The sequence below is a fragment of the Apteryx rowi genome, unplaced genomic scaffold (assembly GCF_003343035.1).
Source record: "Apteryx rowi isolate R43461 unplaced genomic scaffold, aptRow1 scaffold_285, whole genome shotgun sequence".
Taxonomy (NCBI): domain Eukaryota; kingdom Metazoa; phylum Chordata; class Aves; order Apterygiformes; family Apterygidae; genus Apteryx; species Apteryx rowi.
The window spans coordinates 211,068-225,320 of NW_020449252.1; the positions used below are offsets into that span (position 1 = coordinate 211,068).

The window sequence follows — 14,253 nt, forward strand, 5'->3', positions numbered from 1 at the left end:
TTGTCGTCATGACCAAACTGAGAGAAACGGATCATGGATAGAAATCCTCTTGAGAAGATTGAATGTGGTTCATAACAGGCACTCACAACCTTTTTCCATTTAATAAATAAGTTTACAAAAAAAGATTTTAAATGTCATTCAGATTCTTACAATTCAAAATAAGAACTTATGCTGTGTAGCCAGCTTAATGTTAGTTTAGCATGACTTTGAAAACAAAATGTCTGTTTTAGTAAAGCGATTACAAATGAGTGTTAAATGTTGATAATTCTTATTTCACTTAATAACATATTTTTCTTTTGGACAAGATCTCATTTTTATTCATACTGTAGTTTTGGGTGAAAATAAGTTTCTGTACTTGTCTGGATTAATGAAACTGAGTTTCAGAATTTCATATCTTTTGAATGTTATCTTTTTTCATTTCTGCTCTCTCAGTTCCTGTTTTCACTCATTATTTAGCATTACAGTTTTCCCTCTATTCACTACCTGAAAAATAAGGAAAATTCTTGTTCAATGAGAGTATTCCATCTGTGCTCTTCTGTACAGTTCAGAACAAGAATAATAAGAATAAGGCATAAGTGCCACTCAGAAGTTTTGTACCTGAATGGCAGTAGCAAATGATAAACAGATATGAATTGTAAATTGCCAGATGATATTTAAACAGGTAATAGTTAGGGGTTACTGTCATGAGTTTGGATTGTATAACTGTTTATTGGATTTGCTGCTTCACATTTACTGCAAATGAGTTCAGGTGTCACTAAAAATCAAAGTCACTTTTGCTTGGTGAAAATATATATGCTCATCATTTTATCTGTGTACTAAATTGTATGTAATACTAATGTTGTATTTAGCATTCTAAAGATTGTATAATTGAGAAGCCGATGTGGTTTTTACCCTTTGTCCTCCTGAACTTCATGGTGTCTGAAAGCTTGATGCTCAAGTTCCAGTGATGTTTAGGTAGAGGATGGCATCCAGCTTTGTCAGGTTCCCCTGAACCCTTTTCTGCCCCTTGGCYGAAAACCTGTCAGTTCAGCACAGGTGTATGGGGGAAATGCCCTGTAAGTGCTTAAGCAAAAATATTTCTACTTCATTTATTAATCTGAAGGCCACAAGTTGTCCTCAACACTTTCATCAACAGTGATGAATGAGGAGGAAATAACTAGATTAATTTAGAAATATTGGGTTGAGTTCATATGAATGCCATACGGTAAAGCCACTTTTTATCTCTAAGTGGCAGCTTTGACTGGAAGTCAGGACAATACAATTTAAAAATTACATTTCTGTAGTATTCAGAGGAGAAATTGAGGTTCTTTTCCCTGACTCTACTTAATTCCATCCATGTTTTCTCTTCCTTCTAAATGAAAGATTATTTAACTCTTTTAAGAAGAAAGAATTTGTTTAAAAAGTTATAGAAGCAGGATACTTTCGAAGAGCTGACTTTTTATAAACTGATTCATTTACTTGTGTGTTTGTTTTTTTTTTTCCCCCCTGTTATTCCCCAATGCTCAACTACTATTATAAAACTCTTAACACTTTATGTTAAATTGATGCGGCCTGAAAAACTGTCTTCCAACTAACTTGTTTTCTGGAAATTTGTTCAGGAATCATTTTAGTTGTTGCATATGTGTGTAAACGCACATCAGTACATAATTCAAAAAATTTCACATAATACATCTTTACCTAGTTTATTTTTCAATTGGATATCATTACTGATTTTTCATGGATCTTTAGGTGATCTATTTTTTAAAAGAATCCATTTTACTTCTGTTATTTTTCCATATGAATATATTTAAACACATTCTGTGGAGAGTGTCAAGACTATAGTATTTCCATTGCATTCATTCTTTCAGAAGAAAGTTATCAGTTGATCGAGGGGACTTCTGGCTCTGGTTTGCTTTCTTAACTTGCAAGATATATGGATGACTTAAGGGGAAAAATAAATGTAAGATGCTCTTGCCTTGTACATACAACCTGGGCATAAAAAGGTATGAAAAACTGATTAGTGTAGTTGTTTAGTATTTGAATGATGCTTTGTGTAATCCCCAAGATTCCCCTAGTGACTCCCAAGGTCATCTCCATGGGTTAGCACAGAGGGACCAGTTCTCCAACAATATCCTTTAATGTTTTTACTGTTAGATCTCCTGTATACATGACAATGTTAATTTATTATGTACTTGTGAAATACCTTTCAGACTAGGAGATGAGTATCCTCAACTCACTGTTGAAAATTGCAGTGGAACTGACTTGCTTTCACTGTGATTTGGAGTTGCTTTTTGATGTGTTCTGCTCTGTGAACTTTGCATGATTGTAAGGCTGGTTGTGTGGTGCACCTCACCGTGACCCTTTGCCTGTTTGTGCTGTGACAGAAAAAAGCTTCAGAAGATTGCTTTCCTAGCTCTTGTGGCTCAGCAGGAACTCTGTCATCTAAGCATCTTAGCTGTGTGTCTGCACCGTGAAGCGAACTCTTCTTGGCTCTGAACTCCTTGCTCGTCCACCTCGCAGAGCAATAAGGGAAGCAGGTGTTGTACTCCAGCCAGCTTGGGTCTGCTTCTGTGAAAAACATGGAGTCAGTTTTAGGCAGGTCAAGCAGAACAGGTAGATAAAATGCTCAACAGTAGGTAGAGCAAAATGCTGGGGAGGAAAAGGGGGGGTGTTGATGGCAGCCATGGAATCCATGGAATTCTGAATGATTTTGTGTTCATGCTTCTCTGCATAATTGTTTCGTRTTTCTCCCAGACTTCTGAAGACTATCCAGGTAACTGTAAAGGTGAAAAGCTTTAAATCTTTAAAATGAGGAGGGAAAGTTTTGGTCAGTTAGTTACCCATAATTCCTGTCTAGAGGAGGATTCTGTGATAAAGCTGATAGTTGATTATTTTGGTTCCTGCTGATAACTTCAGCATTGAGAATTACACCTATACTTTCTTGCCACAAATATTCAGGATATGTTGGAAAACACTGAAGAAATGTTTAATTTAGATTTTTGTAAAAGCTTTACAGAAACTTGTTGAATGTACAGATTCTGGATCTCCAATCTGCTCATTCATATTACATTTGAATTTGCATTTGAACAGAGAAGCGATGTAAAAGCTTTTTCTTATGCAAATGAAATTATTAAAATAATTATCTTTTTATTTCAGATACAGTCCTTGTTATTCCACAGGGATTTTAAATTCAGTTTCTTCAGGTAGGGGACCCTTCCATTATTGCACTTCATCTCCTGCCTCCTGGGAAAAAGAGTTGTCTAGAAACACCTAGAGTTTCTGACACTGTAGTCAGTTTCGCTTGCAGAATGCTTGCGGTGTTCTGCCTTTGAGTAGGATGTTTGACATGTGTGAAAAATCAGCCTTAAAAAAGATGCCCTACTGGTAGTGTAGATAAAGTTTTACCTAGCTGTTGCAATCAGGGGAAACTCTTGTATCCATTTGAAATGGAAGGGGGTCTGTGACATTATTGCAGTAGGCAGAACTGCACAATGATTATACAGTGTAAATTTATTACAATAATTGTTAAATCACAGGATAATTCAGATATTTCACTGTTTCTTTAAATTTGTCTCATTTATCTTGGGAAAGAGTGCAATGTGACAGTTTTAATACTAGAATGTATCAAATATGACAGAGCAAACCCTTTCTGTGAGCCTGTGTGTTATTTAATGAATGTCAATTTCAGCTAAGATGTCCACATATGAAGTAGCCAGGTCATAGAGTGGGCTTCTGTTTTACATTTTTTTTCTCCTCTTTTCAAAGAAAGAAAATAATATTTAGAGAGAGGTGACAAAAGGAAAGCCTGGATATTGAATGTTCAAAATAATTAAAATAATTTAGAAAAACAAAATTGTTCTTACCCTAAAGCTGACATTTTATAGTTCTTTGAAGATGTATGTTCTGCTTTCTTACCTATAAAAACTAAGCAAATTTTGGAAGAAAGATACAGGGAACTGTTAGAGTTTGTTATTGTATTAGGTATACATACGTTTTGTAGTATTCTAGTAGTATTGCTCTAGACTGCTATTAGAAGTTGAGCTAACAAGTTAAACCATTGACTCTTTCCACTGAGGTTGAGGGAACATAACTTAAATGGTATCAACATGGGACTTCAAGTGGCTAATATGTTACTTGAACACCAACTCTGCTGGTTTGTCTTTCTTTTCCATTTTTGAAAGTAGTACTGCATTTTCCCCAATTATGAATTCAACTGAGAATTAATTTTGGAAAGGCCTCTGAAGCTTAGCCATGATAGATATGTTACAGGGACTATTTTTTGCTGGTCACCTTCATGCAAAGTCTTTTCCAAATCTCTACTTGGACTTTAGCTACCTGTTGATTACTGCTGTGATCATGAGTCACAGCAGGCAGAGCATTTGCTTACTCAGACAGCGTTCATCTTCTAGTGCTCCTTGGCATTGAATTTTGGATAATATCTTCATGCTGTTGAGTACAAGAATCCTGAAATGGAAAGTGTTTTTCTTTTCATTAATCATCTTAGTGTGAATGTAGTAGGTGCCTTACAAAAATCCTAAGTAGATGCTTATCATAATCCTAGTAATGACTTTTTGAACTCCATTTAATACCTTTTCCTGTTGCGTTTCATAGAAATTGCTTCCAACTTTTGGGGTGTGTAATGATACAAAGAGCAAAGGGTTTAAGTACTAGAAGAGTATTATCGGATAGTTGTGCTGCTTAGCGTTCTAGCCTGTTATTTGTGGCATATTGTAAATAACAAAGATCTGTATGCTTCATGATAACTCCAGTTTTCTACAAACTGCTCAGAATTTCCCTGGGAGTAAATTGGTAACAGTTCCTCTTATGCAGGTCAGATTAAGTCATGCCTGTGTGATACTGCAGTAGGTCTGTGTAAAGATGTTAGCTAGCATATTGTAGTGAAGTGTCATGTAGATGTACCTGTGGTAGGTTAAGTCTTCAGGGATTATAATTTGAGACTTGATGATTTCCACTCTTGCATTTAAGCCTTTGTGTCTCTTGATAACTGGATCTAGAAATGTAATGCAGTCATCCATTTACACATGCAGTTTACGAGTGAAGAAAAAATTTTGTGTTTGCTTAAAAATAATTGATTGTGCTTTCTCACTTACAGAAAATGCCAGAAGCATCAGAAGATCATAATCATTGGAAGGCCTATTGACTTCCATTTTTTGATAATCTGGAACATCATCAATCTGGCATGGCGCAGGGCAGTCAACAACTCGATGTGCAGGTACTCCATGATCTCCGGCAACGTTTCCCTGAGATTCCTGAAGGTGTGGTGTCTCAGTGCATGCTTCAGGTATGTTGAAGAATTAAAAATGTATTAAGAGTCTGTGTATTTTTATCTTTGTAGTATGAAAACTCTTTAGTAGTCTACTTGGAGGACAGATTGTTTTCATTCTTCTGGTTTTATTTTTGATGTGGTTATTCTTTGTATTTTATTTCTAAAACAGGAAACACTGTACTGCTTACATTTTTATCCTGTCTCTTATGTACAAGAACTTTATCATTCCTCACTTCTGTGTGGTTTGTTTGTTTTGTTTGTTTTTTTTTGTTGTTGTTTTTTGTTTTGTTTTGTTTTTTTTCTTCTGGTTGTTCATCCTTGGCTATGTGACCTGAGACTGCATGCATGCAGGGAATAAGGAGAGTGGCTAATGGGGTAGTTTTTGYTGATGGCTAGGTAAAGAACATGTGTGTACTGGTGGAAATTGTAGCAAACAGTGACTCCTTCTTCCAAGATGAGGAACTGGCTTTACCTAGAAATTTAAAGGKTTTTTTTATGTCTTCATGGAATCTTCAATGCCACAGCTGCCCAGAAGATTATTTTACTTCTGTGTTTTCAAGTCAGGTGGCAGTTCTTTTTTCCATTTCCCCTTCCACTTTCATCTAAAATCACAAATCAGAGGAGACAATAGTGTGATTGCACATAATCATTTTTCAAGGTCGTGRTGATCTGGTTATACCTTCTGTAAATGGAAAAATTCAGAAGTGGAGTAGGAGCATGTAAGATCTGGATTGGCCTTGTGTGACAGCGGGTCTGCTGGAAATTAATGTGATAAACTCTACTGTGTGTGAAAGCAGCTAAGTTGTATTTTATCCTACCTGTTCCTGGCAGAAGAGTGGAGATGCAGTGCTGCCCATGTGAAACTGAGAACTGACTTCAAGTGCTTCACTACGTAATTATGGCTGTAGTTATGCATGTGGTATCTTCTAAATCATACAAAAGAGCTGTGAATTACTTTCAGATAAGAATGTAAAGGTGGAAAGCCCTGTAATGCAAAGCTTTGCTTATCCTGACATTGTCATCTCTTCTGTGCTGTGAGGCAGATGATTCTTTTCAGTGAACTATGTTGAAGTCATAGATACCTTTAAATTAATAAAATCAAAGAACCCGTAATGCTGCAGAAGCTTATGGTATTCAGATGGTATATGGTATTCTGGATAGCTAATTAACATTGTATTGCAAAATTTTGTCCTTTCTGAAGAGTAAAAGAAGTTTCCAAGACCATTTGATAGATGTTTTAAGATAGCTGAGCCAGTTTCCGTTGTTTAATGTATTGTTGTAACCTACATGCTGTAGATTTACAGCAATATGAATTTTGGACCCATCAAACATTGAGGGTCCTTCGAAACAGCAAACATGTTTCATATCCTCTGAGAAAATTAGATCGGGGCTTCTCCTAACTACATTCTGACTTCCTCCACCCTGAGGAAGTGACCTGAGGACGCTGAGGACTCTTTATGAAATCCTGTTTAGACGGCAAATGGCTGGTGTTAACAATTAGTTAGCTTTTTCATGGCTGCTGTTTTTGGCACTGTGCTGTTGGTTATTATTACAAGGTCTGATTCCCAAATATTCTGTTTTTAAGTCTTTAGATGGTGCCTCTGGAGTTCCTGTTGACCACTGGGATCTAGAAGGGGAGTTTGATGTGAGGGGGAGGTAGGAGGGTGAAGTATCCACAGAGTGAGAGCTGTATTTGTTAAGTGCTGGACTCTTCTCTGTCATATTTGCTAGTAAGTCTTCATCTGAGAAGATGCTGAATTTCTTTGTTAGTCCGATACTGAAACCATGAGAAGCTTTGAGAGTCATCTTCACTTTAGTATTAAGACTGACTAGATGAAAATCCTCAAGAAAAAAATATTAACCATGACTTTTTAACCAACAGGATATGATGTTGAAAATTGTACTACAAGGATGCATGAGTATGAAAGCGTATACAATCTTTGTACAGTGGTTTCACTTAGCTTTTAAAAGCTATCATTATCAATACCTGTTTTAGAATGGATATCTTAGCACCCTAAAAGGGCTGTGTGTGTGTGTGTACACACACGTTTGTTCTGGTAGGGTGCTCTGTATGTCACAGAAAATACCAGTCTTAGATTAGATGTAACAAAGTTCAGGAGCTGAGGGCTGGAAGTATGTGAACTTGACAAAGTCACTGTAAAGTGACTTTGAAATTTTTACTTTAATTACTGTTTGAATTCAAGGCTGAACCACAGCTGATGGTTAAGTTTGGGCTGCTATATGAAAAATTGTAAAAAAAAAAAAAAAAAAAAAAAAAAAATCCACAATCTGGAATGCTCTCCAGTGATTTTAATTGGGGGGGGGGGGCAAAGCTATCATTATGGTAGTTCTTTTAACAAGGCTAGGTACAGCTAATTTAGGTAGAGAGGGAAAGGAAGGAAAGGGAGTTTATATTTGGTTTGATTTGATAATATAATGTCTGTATAGTTTCAGCAACTGGCACCACCGAACAAATCAAATCCTTGTTGGGGTTATTTGGTTTCCTCACAGATGTAAGAATAAATCTTTTTTTTTATCCTTGAGTCTTATATTCTTTAAGAAAGTTGACATAATGTCACAATTGTAAGGGGCTTTAGGAATTACCAGTATGTTTTCAAGCAAACACTTATTCTGACATCATTTACATGATTTTTAAAGGCACTGAATTCTATTGTAACAAGAAAAGCTGATTTAAATGCTTGGGGTTTTAAAGTTTCAGGTAAAAAGTAAATACTCAGGTAAATAGTAAAATACAAGTAAAAGCAGTGAGCACTCAAGTAAACAGTAAAACGGATTGGTTCTAGATTCTGTAAATGATACTAAAGAAGAAAGGAAGAAGTCATGCAAGATTAGATTAAAAAAAAAAAGTTACTTCTTTCAAACCAAAATCAAAGCAGAAGTTGTTGAATTAATTCCTGCAAGTTGTTAAATCAGTTTGTAATTTTGTTTGGACTCTCCAGAGTCTGCAATTTTGATCTAGTTTAATTTGATTTGTGTTGTTATTAGAAATGGCTAACTGTACATGATGCCTCCTCTTTACAGAAGATGCCAAGATTTCTAAGCTGCTTTCTCCTAACCTGGATTTGATAGAATTTTGTGTCACACTGTAGCTAGTGTTACCATAGCATTTCACTAGAGGCAACATGCACTGTGTACTACTTGCATACCGTGGCCTAGTAGGTATTATCTTTAATTTATTTCAGAATTCATGGTTGTGTCACCTACAGTGAAAAGTTGGGCTCAAGATAGGCTTGAGTGCAGCTTCAGTTGAATGTTGTTTGAATACTGCAACTAGTGGGTGTTTCTTCTGTAATTTGATGATAATAGATGTCCATTCTTACTCCTAGAACAACAACAATCTAGATGCCTGTTGTCGAGCCCTTGCGCAGGAGAGCAACAAATACTTATATATGGAGTACCATAGCCCTGATGACACCAGAATGAATAGAAATAGTCTTTTACACATTAATCTGGGTATTCATCCTCATACTAGCTATCATGCAGGGGATGGAGCTCAACTTAATGGTGGTCGTACACTGGTACATAGTTCAAGTGATGGACATATTGATCCGCAACGCACAGCAGGTAAACAGCTGATATGCTTAGTTCAAGAACCACATTCTGCTCCTGCTGTTGTGGCAGCTTCTCCTAATTACAATCCATTTTTCATGAATGACCAGAATAGAAATGCAGCTACTCCTCCTCCACAGCCACCTCCACAGCCATCTTCCATACAACCAGGAATGAACACGTCTGCTATGCAAGGCCCTCCTCCTGCGTATATGCACATACCTCGGTACAGTACAAATCCCATTACTGTTACAGTATCACAAAACCTCCCCTCTGGACAAAGTGTACCCAGAGCTCTACAAATTCTTCCACAGATTCCAAGCAATCTTTATGGGACTCCTGGCTCTATTTATATAAGACAAACATCTCAAAGTTCTTCAGGACGACAGACTCCTCAGAATACACAGTGGCATTCATCGCCACAGGGCCCAGTTCCGCATTATACTCCACGTCCTCTACCTGTGTATCCACATCAACAGAATTATCAACCTTCTCAGTATTCTCCTAAACAACCCCAGATCCCTCAGTCAGCTTTTCGATCACCACCGGCATCCCAGTGTCCCTCTCCTTTTGGCTCTCCTCAACACCAAGTTCAGCCCCCTCAATTGGGTCATCAGAGTTCACATGTTTTCATGCCACCTAGTCCTTCAACTGTCCCACCCCATCCATATCAACAAGCATCCCAGACTTATCAAAAACAAGGTGGTCACTCTGTATCATATCTTCCTTATGGTGGACCTAGTTTATCCAAAGGTTCCATGAATAAAATAGAAATTACAGTTGAGCCACCGCAAAGACCTGGGACTGCAATGAATAGAAGTCCTTCACCAATAAGTAATCAACCATCTCAGCGAAACCAGCACCCACTGTATGCAGCCACCACTCCTCCTTCAAGCTCTCCATCAAGAGGTATGTCAGGTCAGCCCAAACCTCCATTTAGTGTTAATCCAGTATATATTACCTACACTCAACCAACTGGACCTACAGGTGCACCAACACAGTCTCCTCGGGTAATGGTATCTCAGCCAAATCCAACCATTTTTAAAATCACAGTAGGTCGAGCACCAACTGAGAATCTTTTAAATTTAGTGGACCAAGAAGAGCGTTCTGCAGCACCAGAGCCTATTCAGCCTATTTCTGTAATCCCAGGATGTGGAGGAGAAAAAGGAAGCCATAAATACCAGAGAAGTTCTAGTTCTGGATCAGATGACTATGCTTACACTCAAGGTAAATATTTTAGCCTGCAAATTGTATTACTATAAAATGCATTTTTGAGCTTGATTTTGTTACTTACTAAGTGGGAAATACTGAACCTGTACAGAGACGAATACAAATCACTTGCATCAAAAATCATCTAATGACAGTTCGTTCTTTTTTTGTAACTGTACCGAATTTCAGTCTAACACATACAGTATTTCTGAGGTTCTTAAAGTTGCCATGCTTTTGACATATGGTGAATTTCTTAAAAGAGAATACTACAACTAAAAAAAGTACTTTGTTTATAAATCACATTTGGTTTATCAATTCTGCATTTAAGAACTATGACATAAATTTAAATGTGGATTTTATTATCTTTAGTTTGAATAACCTTGACTGCAGTATGCTTATTTGTGTGGTACTTTGGCATTACATGAAACCCGAAGCAGTGTAACTTCTGAAAGGAACTGGAATTTAATTTATTTAGTTTAGATTGAAGAATATTAAGTGAAAAGAGAGAGAGGTAGGTTGCAGTTAAAATTGTTGCATGTCAATACAAATCATAGGTTTGTTTTGAAAGGAATTAAAATAATTATTTTGAAAAACTTAATCAAAAATTCACTTCTCCCGGTTACAGTTTTCAAAGAGGACAGAGCTTGCCAGACAAAGCTTAGGAAGTGTATTCTATTGCATAGGGACAGAAAATAGTTAGTCTTAATTACACTTAAAAATTAAGTAATGTAGTCAAAAAGAAAAACAAGGAGTGGTGAGACCTAACCTTTATCTGAAAACTACTTTTCTCAAAGTAATCTGCTTTCTAAATTTGAAACATTTAAAACAGAAAATGAGTCGGTCTGCAGGCATTCAAACCAATCAGCTGGGGGTAATGGCAGGATGCTAATCAGCAGCAATTATTTAAAGAATGTGCTTTGCATCTAGATTTGTGTTAGGAGAGTGTATTCTTCCTCCACTGCTCCTTCTATTCTTCCTTTCACCTTAGAGTTGAAATCACATATACACTGTCCTGTAGTTCTTGATCTCTAATTTCACCTTGTATTTTTGGAGSTATTTTAACTCATCAGCAAAAGAGCTGCTCTGTACCTGGTAGACCAAATTAGCAATGGTGTTTAGAGAGAACACTAATAGGTCTGTACCTCCTTGGCCATACGCTTTCTTTGGTAGTGGTCCTATTACAACTTCATTAAAGATTTTATGCAAGAAAACCATAAGTAGTTTTGCATAATTGAGAAAAATATATTCTGAATGTAGAAATCTGATTTTGCTTTTGTGTCTCTGTCTAAATTTCTGCATTTGGAAAAAATAAATAAATGAAACTAGTTAATAGTTCAGAGCACTGGAACAGGTTGCCCAGAGAGGTTGTGGAGTCTCCTTCTCTGGAGATATTCAAAACCAGCCTGAACGTGATCCTGTACAATGTGCTCTATGGTGACCCTGCTTGAGCAGGGTGGTTGGACTAGATGATCTCCAAAGGTCCCTTCCAACCTCAACCATCCTGTGATCCTGTGTAATATATGCTTTTGGGGACATACGCTGCTGTGGTAGTACTTACCGCAACTGAGCTCTGTTAGCCTTTGCTATTGCTGCACATAAATTGTAGAAGAATAAATGTTATATTCTCTGCTACTACAAATGAGACCTAAAAAAGAGCATATTTTAAGAGTTTAATATAGGAAAAAAAGTGCATTTAACTTTCTTCTAAATATGAACCACTGTCAAAGTGTTACCAATGATCAGTTCTGGTTTCTGTACTTCCAGTGTTTTGTCGTAGCATGATTGGCATTTGAGTTGTACTAGGATATAATGCCAAGCTATATAATAAAGTCATATCAGATATTAAATTGGAGGACCCATACTAAGGACAGGGTTTGATAGTAATAATGAAAATCATACAGCCTGATACCTGGACTTTTTTTTTTTTTTTTAATTTTGTGATCTCTCAAACACCACTTGAATGATTTAGACAATTTTAAAAGGTAGAGAATAGTTTTGAAGCCTGTGTTATAACAACATCTGATGTTATTCTTTGGTAAGATTTTCAGTATTTATTCTTTAGCTATGAATTGGTGGTTGCATACAAAATCCAAAGTACAGTGCTGTTGTTTTACACAGAATAGTGACATCTGATTAAAAACACTGTCATTTTTATCCTCCCCCAGTAAGCTCTCTCATATAGTTCCTTATTTCTCTAGCTTTTGTTTTTTTCCAGCTAGTATACAAGTATTCTTGCAATATTTTATGGTTTTACTTTGCCTATGTTGGATGGAAGTGAAGAAAAGTAGAGGTGCTTGCAGGTGCTTTGCATGAAATAGCATTTTGCAGGTTCTACTGTGTCTTCATTTATTTAATATTCTCCCTTGTCAGCATGAGCTGGAGAACAGTTTGCTAGCAAGATCTGGGCAATCTGCTTATCTGACTACCAATGCAAATCCCTGTTCTTTTTCTCTGTCCCAGTAGACTTTCATCAGGAAAAACGGGTAGATCAGATAGTGCTAAGCATTAACTAAATAACTTGGCCAATTTTGGCATTGTGATGAAATACTGAGAAATACTCTTTCTGCAAAGACTGAATATTATTTGCTACCTAGTCAAAATTCTTTCTTTGGCTGGGTAGCTGCCCTGGAAGCCCAACATGAGCTTGTAACTGAGAGTCATGAATTTCAGTACCATGACAGTAATATGAGATAATTACTGATTAATGGCAGAGAGAGTTTAGAGGGCAGTGAGTCAACATTGCTGTAGAATTAAAGACTCTGAAAGACCTGAGCTCCTCGCACTTCCCCTCCCCCCCCCCTTTTTTTTCTGGGATTCTTGTCACTAATATGTTTTATTGAAGTTGTGTAGTTTTGCYTTTGAGTGCTGGTGAATTGATAGTATTGGATATTAAGGTACTTTCTGAAAAGCTAAGAATACTTAAAGTTTTTATTGCATAATCTGTAATAGCAGTGAAAAAGCCAGTTCAGGACTGACTTTTTGGCTAATATCTTATGGCTAGTTTGTCAGATATTGTTGAACAGCAACTCTGAAGTGTGTATTATCTCTTGATCTTACCTCTGGTATTTGTTTTTCACAGTACAATATTAGTATAATTAGGTTGCTTTTTCATCCTGAGAAGCGCTCTCCTCATACAGGTGCCTTTGTATTTTTGAAACGAGAAAGATCAAATACGAAAAAAAAAAGCATTGATCAAAATGGTAATATCAACTTCAAGTTACTGTGTAAAATGTGTTTTTTATTCTGGAATAGCTTTCTTCTAAAACTGTAGGTCATTTGGCATGAAGGCATCTTCACACTGATATTTGAATGCATGTTTATGATCACTTTTTTCTTCCAAGAAGGGTCACTCATGAATCTTGCACATAAGCTGAGAGTTCAGTTTTCCAGGTTTTTGTGTTTTAGTAACTATTTCTTCCATGTAAAACATGTTAGCCTTGCTGTTACATCAACGAGCAAGGATGGAGAGATTAGTAAAAGAGCTGAAGCTTGAGAAAGAAGAGCTTGAACGTCTGAAAGCTGAAGTCAATGGTATGGAGCATGATCTAATGCAGAGGCGACTTCGAAGAGTTAGCTGTACAACTGCAATTCCAACAGTAAGTAATTTGTTAGTATTTTAATTAAAGATACAAGTTTATTTCTTAYGCTTTCATGAGCTAGAGGCAAAATATTTGGGGGTTTAAAATCTTCGGTATTTGGGAATGATATTTCTGTAAGTTCTTGTCTTGTAATGAACCAAATAGGTGTTCAGCTTACTGTTCGCAACAGAATTTCCAAGACTTGTATGCATTTGCTTTTTTGAGCCACAAAATTGAACAATAGTTACTTTCCTAACAACATATAAAAGTGTATGACCAAGTCTATTAAAAGAGGCTGAGCCGTATGCAGCTTGGGTATTCATGCAGCAGACCTTCTCATTTTTTTGAAAAGGTATTGCGTTATCACAGAATCACAGAATCGCTGAGGTTGGAAGGGACCTCAGGAGATCATCAAGTCCAACCCCCCTGCTCAAGCAGGGTCACCTAGAGCACATTGCACAGGATTGCATCCAGGCACGTTTTGAATATCTCCAGAGAAGGAGACTCCACCACCTCTTAGGGCAACCTGTTCCAGTGCTCTGTCACCCTCACAGTGAAAAAGTTTTTCCTCGTGTTCAGATGGAAGTGTCTGTGTTTCAGTTTGTGCCCGTTGCCTCGCGTCCTGTCGCT

General features: G+C 36.9%; 1 protein-coding gene across 5 annotated transcripts in view; it reads left to right on the forward strand.

The window, feature by feature from the left end:
- Positions 1–14,253, forward strand: part of TAB3 (TGF-beta activated kinase 1 (MAP3K7) binding protein 3) — a 50,656-nt gene that overhangs the window by 24,570 nt on the left and 11,833 nt on the right. For 2 of the 5 annotated variants that reach the window (XR_003254073.1, XM_026069044.1), the window contains exons 3-5: positions 5,093–5,281; positions 8,614–10,063; positions 13,481–13,641. Coding sequence is in view for 4 of the 5 variants with exons in the window: in XM_026069044.1 (XP_025924829.1) it covers positions 5,180–5,281; positions 8,614–10,063; positions 13,481–13,641 (1,713 nt within the window). In the remaining variant the exon portion in view is untranslated. Of the gene's footprint in view, positions 1–5,092; positions 5,282–6,851; positions 6,997–8,613; positions 10,064–13,480; positions 13,642–14,253 lie in introns of those variants that run through there. The other 3 variants (XM_026069046.1, XM_026069045.1, XM_026069047.1) reach the window with 3 other exon arrangements.